This window comes from Tubulanus polymorphus, chromosome 4, assembly GCF_964204645.1.
Source record: "Tubulanus polymorphus chromosome 4, tnTubPoly1.2, whole genome shotgun sequence".
NCBI classification, from domain to species: domain Eukaryota; kingdom Metazoa; phylum Nemertea; class Palaeonemertea; order Tubulaniformes; family Tubulanidae; genus Tubulanus; species Tubulanus polymorphus.
This window is the reverse complement of record NC_134028.1, coordinates 22,896,958-22,909,365: the sequence shown is the minus strand read 5'-3', so window position 1 is coordinate 22,909,365 and position 12,408 is coordinate 22,896,958. Positions and strand designations below refer to the sequence as shown.

Sequence of the window (12,408 nt, the reverse complement as noted above, 5' to 3'; positions counted from 1 at the left end):
TCAAATCAGTATATCTTGTAACAAATACTGCAGATCAGGAACAGTTGGCAGCTCTGTGATGCAATAATCTATGGCAATCGGTTCCTTGGCAAGGGAATTCCCGAGTGGTGAGAGCAATGATTCTTCGGCAGAGGCCGTGCGATTTTCCGAGGCAATTGGAGGAAACAGAGGAAACAAGATTCCATTAATTAATTTAAAATAATACCAATGAACGAAGTAATTGTGGAATTTTCAAAATTTTTTATTAAACGGAAATGTTTGACATGTTAATATTGAATGATGAACCGCTGTAAAAAGCTATACAAATGAAAAAGAAACCATCGCGGGTGTAAACAATCTACGCCACACTGGACTGACATGGTCCGATAACACAACGACCCTAAAACTTCAATCGATCATCGGGAACCCGAACGTCTCCGCGAGAATAGAATATCATTAGCCCGAATAATGCTAAGATACACAAACATCCGTTTAAATCTCTTAGAGAGAAAAAGAGTGACTTCAAGCACTACGTATTATATTAAACATTATTATTAACTACAGATAGGGATGAACAATAGACTCTCAATACACCAGAGCATTACATTATTACAGCAGTTAGACTGCTGTCTATATTCTGCACCCCCTCAGATAATCTGCTGTCTATATTCTGCACCCCCTCAGACAATCTGCTGTCTATATTCTGTACCCCTTCAGACAATCTGCTGTCTATATTCTGTACTGCCTCAGACAATCTGCTGTCTGTACCACGCACCCCCTCAGACAATCTGCTGTCTATATTCTGTACCCCTTCAGACAATCTGCTGTCTATATTCTGTACTGCCTCAGACAATCTGCTGTCTGTACCACGCACCCCCTCAGACAATCTGCTGTCTATATTCTGTACCCCTTCAGACAATCTGCTGTCTATATTCCGTACTGCCTCAGACAATCTGCTGTCTGTACCACGCACCCCCTCAGACAATCTGCTGTCTATATTCTGTACCCCTTCAGACAATCTGCTGTCTATATTCTGTACTGCCTCAGACAATCTGCTGTCTGTACCACGCACCCCCTCAGACAATCTGCTTGACCATGACCATGACTTGACCAAACTTGACAACTTGACCATGACTACCAGCTCTCCTTCCTGGACCAAAGGCATTTTCACTCAGAAAATGATCAGATTTTTACCAAATCCCACAGAAAAAGACATTTCATCATAAAAATTTAATTGCCGACACATATTCACCCATCAAAAGGCGGATTATTTATTCAGCGTGGGTACAGGCAGCAGATTGATACCAGGGACAGGCCAGCGATTAGAAGAAACTTTGAATTAATATTCAAACTTAGGTATAGAGTCCGCTGTGCTGTATGGTACCTTTGAAACATGGTAAGAGCCTATTGGAAATAGACACCACTGTATATACGTTTAACTAATAAGCATACAGTAGACCTGAATAAATATGACGCGGATTTCTCAAAAACTGAATGGATTCCATCTTATTAAGGGTCGCGTACGCAGCATGTGATTGGAGGCTATTTTTCCTATAAGTCAAACTGTTTTGATTGAATAAATCACTTGATTATTATTTGAAACAAAGAAAGTGAAATTTGGCTTCGAGCAATTGGGGATTCTCGGAGCCAAGCAACCTACACGATGTATAATAACACACGAAATAAGCCGAATAATACAACACAATACGAACATCTTAGATTCTACAAATATCTCGAATTCTGAATCACATTTTCTTTATAGTCGTCAAAATCTATTTTCTGATGCTGGCCATTTTCATCGAAACAGTGATCCATATCAATAAAACTACGAACTTAAAATTATCCAGAGGGCCCGGTTTCATTGAGTATCAAAGTTATCCCTTGGGGTAAATCCTCAATCTGATTGACAATGAGAAACTATGGTTATAACTGACAAAGTTCAAAATGTTCCCGGGGATTATCTAGATTCGACAACTACGAAAGCCAGCGCAGGAGTGTACCTATAATATGAGTTCAATCGCACAGATAGGTTATTGAGATACAGCAGGCTACGCCATACTCAGCGGGTGAAACCACGCGAGTCTTACGGTACAGCTTGGAATTAACGGAAAATAAACATAAACGATGCTGAGTTAATACTAAGCTGTACCAAATATTGGGGGGACCTAGAATATTCAAGTAATGCTATAACAACAACGCACGGAATTCTTAAAAAACAGAAAATCCGAGTCCGATCGTAAGCAAATACGCGAAATCCGAAGATTTACCGATAAATCGCTGCCAAAATTTAATGGATTCCCCGATCTGTAAGAATCCCATTATTTCAATAGTTTTCGTTGTACACGCTGAGCACAGATCATCAAATCCTTTTGAATGATTTCTAGTTAATAGTTCCTTCCTCTACGACCGTTATAACCTCCTCCACCTCCTCCTCCTCCTCTATTGCCGCCGTTGTATCCACCGCCCCCGCCGCTGCTGCTGCTGTAATCATCCTGCACAAATATCAATTTATAAACATCTATAAGAAACTCGATTGAAATGGTACCGTGACAAAGAAGATTTAACCGACAGTTTGGAAGTTTTGACTAAACTTCACCATCCGAGAAAATAAAATAGTTTTTCTTCAAAACTTCCAAACTGTAAGAATAGACTTTTAAACCGTCGACTGTGAGTTTAGTTCATTAACTCAGAAATAACTGGGATTAATATCGATCGACCCGTCGGATTCAAAGAGTGTCGTGTCACCTGTCGACATTGACTGAGAGGATGTCATGAAGATTTCAAAATAAAACATATTGCACAAATTCGATTGACGAACCATACAATTGAGTTTTTCACCAAATTTATCGAGATTGTCCATACATGTTGCTATCGCATAAGCGCTTACTGATCACAGTTTGGACGGATTCAAATAAGATATCTAAACTTGAACACACAGGTTGTGTATTAATTCTGAGCTCTGCAGTATATGGCATAAAAAATGCATCAATATGTCTACTACTAACCTGGTGACCTCTTCTCACATCTAGAACTTGTTTAGTTATCACTTTTGAGAGTTTATGTATCATTGCTACTTCCATCATATTCAACTCTTCATTATATGAGCCCGATGCCTGAAAGAGTCAATCAACACTGTGGTTGAGAGTCAATATTCAAGCAGCAGATTGTCTGAGGGGATGCAGGATACAGACAGCAGATTGTCTGAGGGGATGCAAGATACAGACAGCAGATTGTCTGAGGGGATGCAAGACACAGACAGCAGATTGTCTGAGAGGGACAGGGTGCAGGGTACAGACAGCAGATTGTCTGGGAGGGTACAGACAGCAGATTGTCTGAGGTAGTGTAGGGTACAGACAGCAGATTGTCTGAGGGGGCGCAGGGTACAGACAGCAGATTGTCTGAGAGGGTACAGGGTACTGACAGCAGAATGGCAGTTACATAAGCAAGAGTAAAATGAAACCTTCAACTGTGGAACTGGGACTTGAAAATGATAATACCTGATTTGCGTGGTGGTAAGGTGACTGCTGTTGTTGATGTTGTTGAAGTCTGTAGTCGTTACCCTGAGCTCCGCAGCCAGCGTACTGCCTCTCGTATTCATCGGCTAGGAAACCTCGTCCTCCGGGGTACGTCGATCTAACGCGTTGTTGTTGCTGTTGTTGATTGCGTCGCGGATAACTTCCCGGTTGTTGATATCCGCCCGGGTATCCGCAGTATCCACCGGTGCCGTGGTAGTATTCGTCGTACGGACTTTGATACGAGTATCCGGCCGAATTATAGTCATAACCACCGCAATAATCCATACCGGGACCAGCTGCTGAATAAATCAAACATGAAAGTTTTAGAAATAAATTCCTCTCTTACACAATGTTCTCCATATCCTGGGATTTTAAAGGAACAGATTGGCCACTTTCCGCCCATTTACAAATTCCCTTGAGTTTTCCATGATTTTTCCGAGTGATTACAAAATTCCACGAGCGAATCAAAGAAATTTTTAGGTTTAGAACGTTACAATTCATTCATTTTACATCGAATCACTGATAAAAATACACGTGGTCAACAACATTATCCAGATTCCCAGGAGTTTTCCAGGATTTTCCCTCGAGTTTTACAATTCACAGAGTTTTCCAGGTTTTCCAAGATGGTGACCACCCCGAGGGAATTGATTCATTCCTAAGTGTAACATGGACACCAAATCTTCACTAAAGATTACGAAATATTGAAAACTAATCTTCATTTTGGTGTAATTTCTCACAAGCTATGACAGAGCATTGATATCAACACATCAAACACAGTCTACTGTAAATCAAGCTAAAACGACTCACGTATTTTGATTGAAATGAAAACGTACTTACATCTTCTGTTATAGGAATAGTTGTGGTGTTGTTGATACATCCTCCTGCTATCGTCATCGACCCTGAAATAAGTAATTTCATTTTCTCAAGGAGTAACGAATCAACTTCAAAAAGACGATCAACGGAAAAGCAGAAGATACGACGTACCAATTACCGGCCGACCGTTGATTTCTTTTATCGGGTCTTTTCGAAGGTGGTTTCCAAGCTACAATACGTGAAACATCGAATCAGTAAAATAACAATCTAAAGCAAATAACGCAATATCAGTATCTGCTGGGATTATAGAGGAGCTGTATGCGTTCATTAATATCGTGACATCAAGTGTGTTGAAAATAGATTCGCGGTTTTTCTTGTGGAATCTGCTAATGGATTGAGACAGTAATAACGGACACAGCCACATTTATTTCATAATCTATACCTGGTAATGATTTTCCTGCCTTCAACGTCACTTTAACCAAAGAACGCGGGTATTTTTCTATAAATGCGATCGCTAGTTTCTTCGATAAAGCCGTCACCGTTTTTTCGCGCTCTCTCAGTTGTTTCTTCGTAGCGTTCGGTATGTATTGATCTTCTTTTTCGATTTGTTTGTAGATTTCCGGCTGGCACTTTTGCTGCAACACCGATGACGATGAAATACTTTACAATGAGTACTCCGCAGTCGACTGCGGCAATTGAGGATACCGTTTTCTAGCTTCGGTTTTGGACCCAGCCAAAATTTCATCAGTTCACATACTGATACTTGATGGGTCCAAATCTGTTTGACGCAGGCCATATTTGTTCCAACTAAAATGTCGGACCAGGCCTGTATCAAATTTTAGCACACGTGTGAATGCGGACTGGTTCTGGAAGTGATTCACCTCACTTGCCACAGCATTTTTGTAACGAGTGAGTAATTAACATGCGCACGTGTACACTAATTAGGCATTGACCATATGTGACTTGGGTCTGGGGCAAGCGAGGTTTTTATCGTTTCTACTTACGAGATATCGTTTTTTATGATTCGGGCAGCAGAGGTGTTCAATCGACGGTTTCTCATTGCCTCCGAGTTCCACGTGACACAACAAACAAAAATACTCGACGTCGCCGTTTAGATACTGTCGCTCGATCAGATATTTCGATCCTACGAAAAAAATATTCGCAAAATCTTTAAATGAAATTGATTTAATCTATGAAATACAAAGGGGAACTGCCACAGATGAAGGAAGTCATCAGATGGCTAAAATGTTTTGATCTTAAAACAGGGATTTTCCCTGTTATTTATTTGATTGGTAGATTTGATTTGATTTCTTTCGATTTGGTGCCCCTAAAAAACCCATTGATGACCGTATCGGCGGTCGAATTTATAAAATTTTTGTTTAAATCGAAGTAGATAATTGAAAATTTTGGTTCGGGCTCATTCAAACCAACTGCCAACTAGTCTGAACCGGTGTTAATTTTGTTGGCTGCCTAGTTTAACACATCGAGATATTAACTAAAACATTTTTACTTACCGACTATTGCTCGTCTGCAAATGTTTATTCGATCTTGTATGATGGCTTTTACGTCAGGATCTACAAAATCAACTTTTCGATTTTTTAAGATAAACTAGATCAACAAACAAAGAAATCGAAATTCTTCTTGAGAGTATAAAACAGAACAATCTCACTCCCTCGACAATTTTACCTTCTTCTGGCTTTTTCGATCTCGGAAATCCTTTCTGAAAAAGCAAACGATAAGATAGTATAAGAATGGCTTTCCCGCACAGCGTATGGTCGATAGTTCACTGAAAAATGATTTACAAAAGAGAAAAGTTTTGATCAGAATTGAATTAAAATGTAGAGGAACTTGATTTGTGAAATAAAAATGAAATTGTTCTTTATTTCATGGATACTCAACTGCAGAATAACTCGTTTAATTCGGATCGGTTTTATTCGGATTTTCTCTTATTTCCGACTAAAATTCCAGACCCCACTAGGTTATTTCCATTCAAATGAGAGAACATTCGGATTTCGTTGAATTCGGACCAAATTTTCCAGTCCCAGGTACCGGTAATCCGAATGAAGCGAGTTCTACTGTATTTCAGATACATTCACACTGCATCAAATTCAATAATTCAACGATAATTTCGTATCTAGAAATCGGATATTTTTTCCTTACTCCGTATTTCTGTTTGATGTAATTATCGTACTCGTCTCCGAGATTGATTTTCACTTTGATGCGGTGTCGTTTCATGAAGATACCCGGGTTGTCTTTGATATAATGCATCAGTTCGTCGTTGACCGTGTGTTGTTTAGAACCGGGCGGACGAGATCGGTTGAACACGTCGACGCAACGTATAACGGCGCTGTACGCATCCTGATGATCACGTTTCTGAAATCAACCGATCGTAAACGTGTTATAGCGTAAACCGAGCTTATCGTTCATGGCTCCCGAGAGAACTTCACCTTTATGAAAACAAAATGCACTTGAAGTGCACTTCCATGAGTAAAGTACACTCAAAGTGTACTCATTGAGTCTACTTTTGTGAAATTAGTGCACTTTTTCATAGGGAAAGTGCACTTTACAAAATAGTGTACTCGGTGAGTGTACTCATTGAGTCTGCTTTTGTAAAATTAGTGCACTTTATCATAGGGAAAGTGCACTTCACGAAAAAGTGTACTTGGTAAATATTCTACAAGTGTACCACCTAAGGCCAATGTTCTACGGTTCTATCATTCTGCATCCAGTTCAGTTTGCATCTAGGGTTAAAACTGGTCATTTCCTGCTCATAACGTTTTGAAAGTGTCATATCAGAGACACCTGCAGTGCGTGTACACGTCATGCATGTGCTGCACCTGATTTTGAGTTAAAACCCGCTCAGAGCGAACGGTGAAGAAACACGTGTGAGAATTTGGATGAAATATAATCGAAAATTCCGAATTTTTTGTTGAGTTCCAAAAGAATTCCGCAATAGTTAGACAAAATCTAAACCTGCCTGAGCCCCGAGATCAACTTTCAATTCGATTATGAACTTAGGAACTGGAATATAGGCCTAACTGCAATCAACACTTTCAAACAGAGAGTAAAACATTTGCTTTTCTGCAAAGCCTATGCTCTGTGAATTCAGCACCACTACCATACAAAGCGCTGGTGATTATTAGTGAAACCGGCGCTATATAAATGTGACATTATTATTATTATTATCATTATCATTATTATTATTATTGGATTTTTGCTGGCGGTAAATCGAGACGAAATATCACGGAATTTCGAAACCAGGACCCGAAAAGATTAGGTAAACTCCCTAAACTTACGGCTGCGTTACAGATGTGTTTCTTTGTCGCGATATGTTTAAGGATCTGCTCGCCGGTTTTCATGTCGCTTTCGCGTATGTTACAACATTTACAGATGTACGTCACTTTGTATTTATCGTACGTTTCGGCGTAGATCACTTCGTGTACGTAGTTTAAACCTACCGGGTAAAAAACATCGCAGAATAAAAATGTAGTCAATTTTTTATCAAAAACTGAGTCCATTAACTAAGTACGTAACATTAGATAAATTAGTCAGATAAAGTTTAGTTTGATTAGTCAAATAAACGTTGCGTCAGTTTGGTTTAGATAGTATGAAGCTAGGAATGAACAATTTAAAACATATGCTCTGTATATACAGCTCAGTAGCTATTTACATTAAGTGCATGTACTTAATGACTTATTGTCCATACTTCTTCACCCTTTCAGTGCGTCTACACCGCAGTGCGGTGTACGAATCAGTGATGGATTTTGCTAGTACACCGCACTGTGGTGTATTGATTTAATTAGTAATTTCTAATTATCTCTCTTGAAAGATGGCAGCAACATCGTGAAATATTGGTAACTAACGATATACCGCGACGGGGTGTAGATGCACTATAGTGCTATTCCTGTTATTCAACACACTAGGGTGGAATTTTTCAGAATTTTCAAATTATCATCAGCACTATAGGGTATTAATTAGCAAGCACTGAAAGGGTTAAGATGTTGCTAAGTGAAAATATTTAGTTAATAAGTACAAAAACGATATTGGAGTTTGGCTGAAATATCCCTGGTTTAGGTTTATGGCCAACAATTCTATAATTTTTCCCGCAGGGATTTTAACGCAGACGCAGTTCGCCAGACATCAACAGAATTAAGTTCGGCCGAAGTTAATATCAATTAATGATTTAATCCGCATACATGAATATTTTAACTCTGCATTTAATGTTGAAACTAACGGAGATTACGCGGAGATGAACTATAAATGAATGCCGATTTACCTATGGCCGGATCATCAACGTTATTTATTGCATCAACATCTTTTTGTATGAGGGAAAATGGAAGCGACTGCGGTTCAGCTGCAAGAGATTCAAAATTCATCGTCAACTCAGGAATTATTTTGAATATTTCTTTTTCTTTGAACGAAAATCGATTATTTTTCAATTACTCACCATCATTTTCGATAAGTAATTTATTCTGAAATGAATAATATATAGATTCAGATAAAGGGACACCTAAGAGGGGAGGATTTAGGAGGTATTTCAGAGTCTTAACCACTGCGTTCCCATAAAGGTGACCTTTTTTGTCGTAGCAGAGATCACTAAAACCTATAAATTGGATATTCATACTCTCAGAAAAAGCATCTTTTCTTTTAGAATACCGGCACCAAGCCGATGGTGAAACCCCGCTTGTGGTCTTAAGCTTGGATACTTTATAACCTTCTAAAGCAATTCTAAAGTATAAGTACAATAACCACACACAAAGGTGGTGAACTGATAATAAGATAAAAACCCATTATGTACAAATCAAAAGAATTTTAAAATCCAGAATTTATTTCTAAAATGTTAAAAAAGGACGTTTCGATCTTACCCTAGAGATCATCGTCAGGTGTGAAATCGAAACGTCGTGTATTTTGAATTTTAGAATTTTTGAATATATAAATTCTCGATTTTAAAATTCCTTTAATTTGTACATGGTGGGTTTTTATATTATAATTCTAAAGTATGTTCCCCTTCATTGGATGTACAAGGAAATTTTGACATACTATCTTGAACTATGAAAAACAATTTCTCTGAAGTTTGTTCGTTACTTACGAGTCGATGTCGAGGAGTGTCGTGATGATATTCCCACTGTGAGTAAGGTATAGGACGATTGCACGTCTGCAAAAATGCCAAAAATCAATAATATTGACGCGACTGTAGGCAAATCTATCACATATTCGAATATGAGGCCAGCACGACTTACCTCGCAATTAGGAAAAAACTCTGTCAGAATGTTTCCTGAAAATTTAAATCGAATTTCGATTTTTTAGATATTCAAGTAGATTTCACGATAGCAGAGACAGAAATGTAAGAATCGCTGACCATTTTCTTTCACGGTTTTCTTGAGTTCTTCGAACATCTTTTTGTGCACTTTTCCTTTCATATGAGCAGCTAAAGCCTAACAAGATAGATTTCCACTGCGTATCAGAGCAGTTCACATGATACACCATGAATTACGTTAGAAAATGTGGTTTGGAACGGTAAATTTTCACACCAGAAAATTGTTAATGTCTTTACAGCTAGGTAAATCCAAAGGCAGAGATAGACAGTACAGTGTAATACACTCAGAGACTAACCTTTTCATCGGAATCTTCGATTGATTCCATACACAGTTTACAAGTGATAGTTTTTTTATCTTCGCACCGATCTAAAACAAACTCTCGCAGATCCTCTTCCGTTAGTTCGCTGACAAATGGAAGAAGATAGAAAACTAGTTTTACAGGGGTTGATGGCCAAGGGTTGCGCAGTCATGGTTTACATCTAAGAACAATCTGAGTCATGACTGTGCATCTGGCCCGAGTTGTTGTAATGATTCGGACACCCCCAGAAAATTTTCAAGGCAGCAAAAAATGTAAGCCTAAAATTTATTTTCAAATGAAAACGCAGTTTTACAATTTACTTATATGAAATTTTTCCCCCACATGCCTGCAGAATGTTGCTGATTGAACCGCATTATCAATATGTTTTTTGGGGAACCCAAAATACCATGCAGGCTACATACCACATTATGCAGGCACGATCCCAGATATCTCCTTTAACTTATGGATGCAGCACATATTTTCCTTGTTTAGATGAAATTATAAAAGATTAATGAGTCACAAATCAAGGAAAACTTACTCAGTTTTCAATTGCTCTTTTTCCTCTTCTCCTTCCTCTTCGCTCTCTTCTCCGTTGCTATCTGTAATAAGAATTTAATTCACTGACCGATTTTCAACACTGATACAGCCATCTAATTAATTGACGGACTGATTTTATTTACAGCTTCTCAACACTGATACAGCCATCTACAGGATGCAGATACAGATTGCAGGAGTACAGGATGCAGATTGATACCAGCACTGAGGGAGTGCAGGGGGATTCACTGCAGGATACAGGCTGAAAGGGGTGCAGGGTCCAGGTTGAGGGGTTACCCGGCCCTCCAAACAGCAGACTGATACCTGCACTGAAGGAGAGCTGCAGGATACAGGCTGAAAGGGGTGCAGGGTTCAGGTTGAGGGGTTACACGGCCCTCCAAACAGCAGATTGATACCTGCACTGAAGGAGTGCTGCAGGATACAGGCTGAAAGGGGTACAGGGTTCGGGTTGAGGGGTTACCCGGCTCTCCAAACAGCAGACTGATACCTGCACTGCGTTATACGAACCTGACGACTTCAAATGTTTACGAATTCTTTCTATGAGTTCTGTTTTCTGTCCGTCACTCGGCAATTTGTATTTAGCGCATTCTTCTTTTAGTTGAGTGATAGTCATGAAACCGAGATTAGGGGTCTCTTCGTTCGAAATCGCCGCCATCCTTCAATCTCGCTGCAAATAAATAGGCCTACATAATTCGGTTATCACCATCTGCAGGCAGGTGCACACAGCTTCTGTAGAGGTTGCAATACTAGCACTACTCGGAATAGTCAGTAAACTGTCTGTGGTTTAGTTTCACTATCGGATATTTTCACAAACCACTAGGTATAAGCCCATTCAATTGGACTAACTAATTTCGGAAAGGCGCCCACAACCATAACACCAATTTATTGATTTAACTACAGTGTTGGTATAGTGGAAAATAAATTTTTGATTAGACTATAATCTTTTTTTCATAAATTGTCTTAAAAGATATAAACGCTGTGACGATGATAGGATAAACTACGCACATAGCAAACTAACTTGTGCAATAAGACAGTGTTAAATCAAACCATTTTCCAAAAAAACACTCGAACTGCTAATAAATACACTCCATGACTGGTTGACTGAGATATTCTCAGTATTTCAGAGTTAATGAGCAAAACCCACAATTGATGATATTTATTTATAGGCCTAACCTGACAGTTTACTGACAGTAGAGATGATGGCCGTTTTTCACCTAGGAGAAAAAATCACCGGCAGGAGATGTTTTCATTGTCAAAAATGCGTCGAAGACGTCTCCGAAATGCGACACAGATAGAACCAGAGATTAGATAGATGAGAATTATGAGTAGAAATATACATACAGGGGCTGAATATGACAAGGAATGTCAAATAATGAACAGTTCCAACTTTTCGGAAATCTGACAACTCTGAGATCCAAATGTTTATAGGAGCACCACCTAGCGGTAAATTCGGTCCGTTAACAATTTTTCACCTTTAAATGTTTGTTTTGTTCATTAATTCATAACCGACTTCGTTGCAATGTAATTCGATAAAAATGTAATCTTTTCATCAATGACAAAAACAAGATTTGAGCGTTTACGATGTATTTGTAAACACGCGATAAAGGGGTGGCTCCGGGAATATCAGAATCAGGGCAGTCATTTCATGGAGTGCTCGAGTTCTTCAAACAAGCTCAATTCGATGATGAGACGATAATTATTTTGTAGTCAAATGACAAGTGACTGGACTACTTCAGGAAAATGAAAAGTCAGGTCATTAGATGGCATACTCACCGTAAGGGCCGAAGTCGGCCGGCGACGGAGACCAGCTTCTCTGGCCGCCGCCGGGCTCGGCCGGCCAGCAGGCGCCGCGAAGATTACTGATCAAACCGCCATCACGAATTCGTATATGTTTTTTGAGTATTTTGTTTTTGGCTTATGAGCCGTCTGT

At 39.2% G+C, this 12,408-nt stretch overlaps 1 protein-coding gene across 5 annotated transcripts; it reads right to left on the bottom strand.

Moving 5' to 3' along the window:
• Positions 1-255: 255 nt before the first annotated feature.
• Positions 256-11,917, bottom strand: LOC141903947 (uncharacterized). 5 transcript variants are annotated; one of them, XM_074792351.1, is made up of 20 exons: positions 11,820-11,917; positions 10,986-11,145; positions 10,462-10,522; positions 9,921-10,029; positions 9,667-9,742; positions 9,548-9,582; positions 9,397-9,462; positions 8,755-8,779; positions 8,584-8,661; positions 7,604-7,761; positions 6,468-6,680; positions 5,994-6,027; positions 5,822-5,893; positions 5,312-5,451; positions 4,750-4,942; positions 4,479-4,536; positions 4,332-4,393; positions 3,477-3,793; positions 2,985-3,092; positions 256-2,471 (listed from the first exon to the last, which is right to left on the bottom strand). In XM_074792351.1, exons 2-20 carry the CDS (start codon positions 11,131-11,133, stop codon positions 2,364-2,366), a joined length of 2,061 nt encoding a protein of 686 aa, XP_074648452.1. In that variant the 5' UTR covers positions 11,134-11,145; positions 11,820-11,917; the 3' UTR covers positions 256-2,363. The 5 variants fall into 5 exon arrangements, with proteins under 5 accessions (XP_074648452.1, XP_074648455.1, XP_074648456.1 ...); XM_074792354.1 differs by having other exon boundaries at positions 3,477-3,790; XM_074792355.1 differs by having other exon boundaries at positions 5,822-5,881.
• Between the last annotated feature and the right edge of the window lie 491 nt (positions 11,918-12,408).

Coding starts and splice junctions, on each gene's coding strand:
- LOC141903947 (XM_074792351.1), bottom strand. CDS start 11,133: ATGGCGGCGATTTCGAACGAAGAGACCCCTAATCTCGGTTTCATGACT. Junction 4,943..5,311: donor ATCATAAAAAACGATATCTC/GTAAGTAGAAAC, acceptor TCGGTGTTGCAG/CAAAAGTGCCAGCCGGAAAT. Junction 3,093..3,476: donor CTTACCACCACGCAAATCAG/GTATTATCATTT, acceptor TGACTCTTTCAG/GCATCGGGCTCATATAATGA.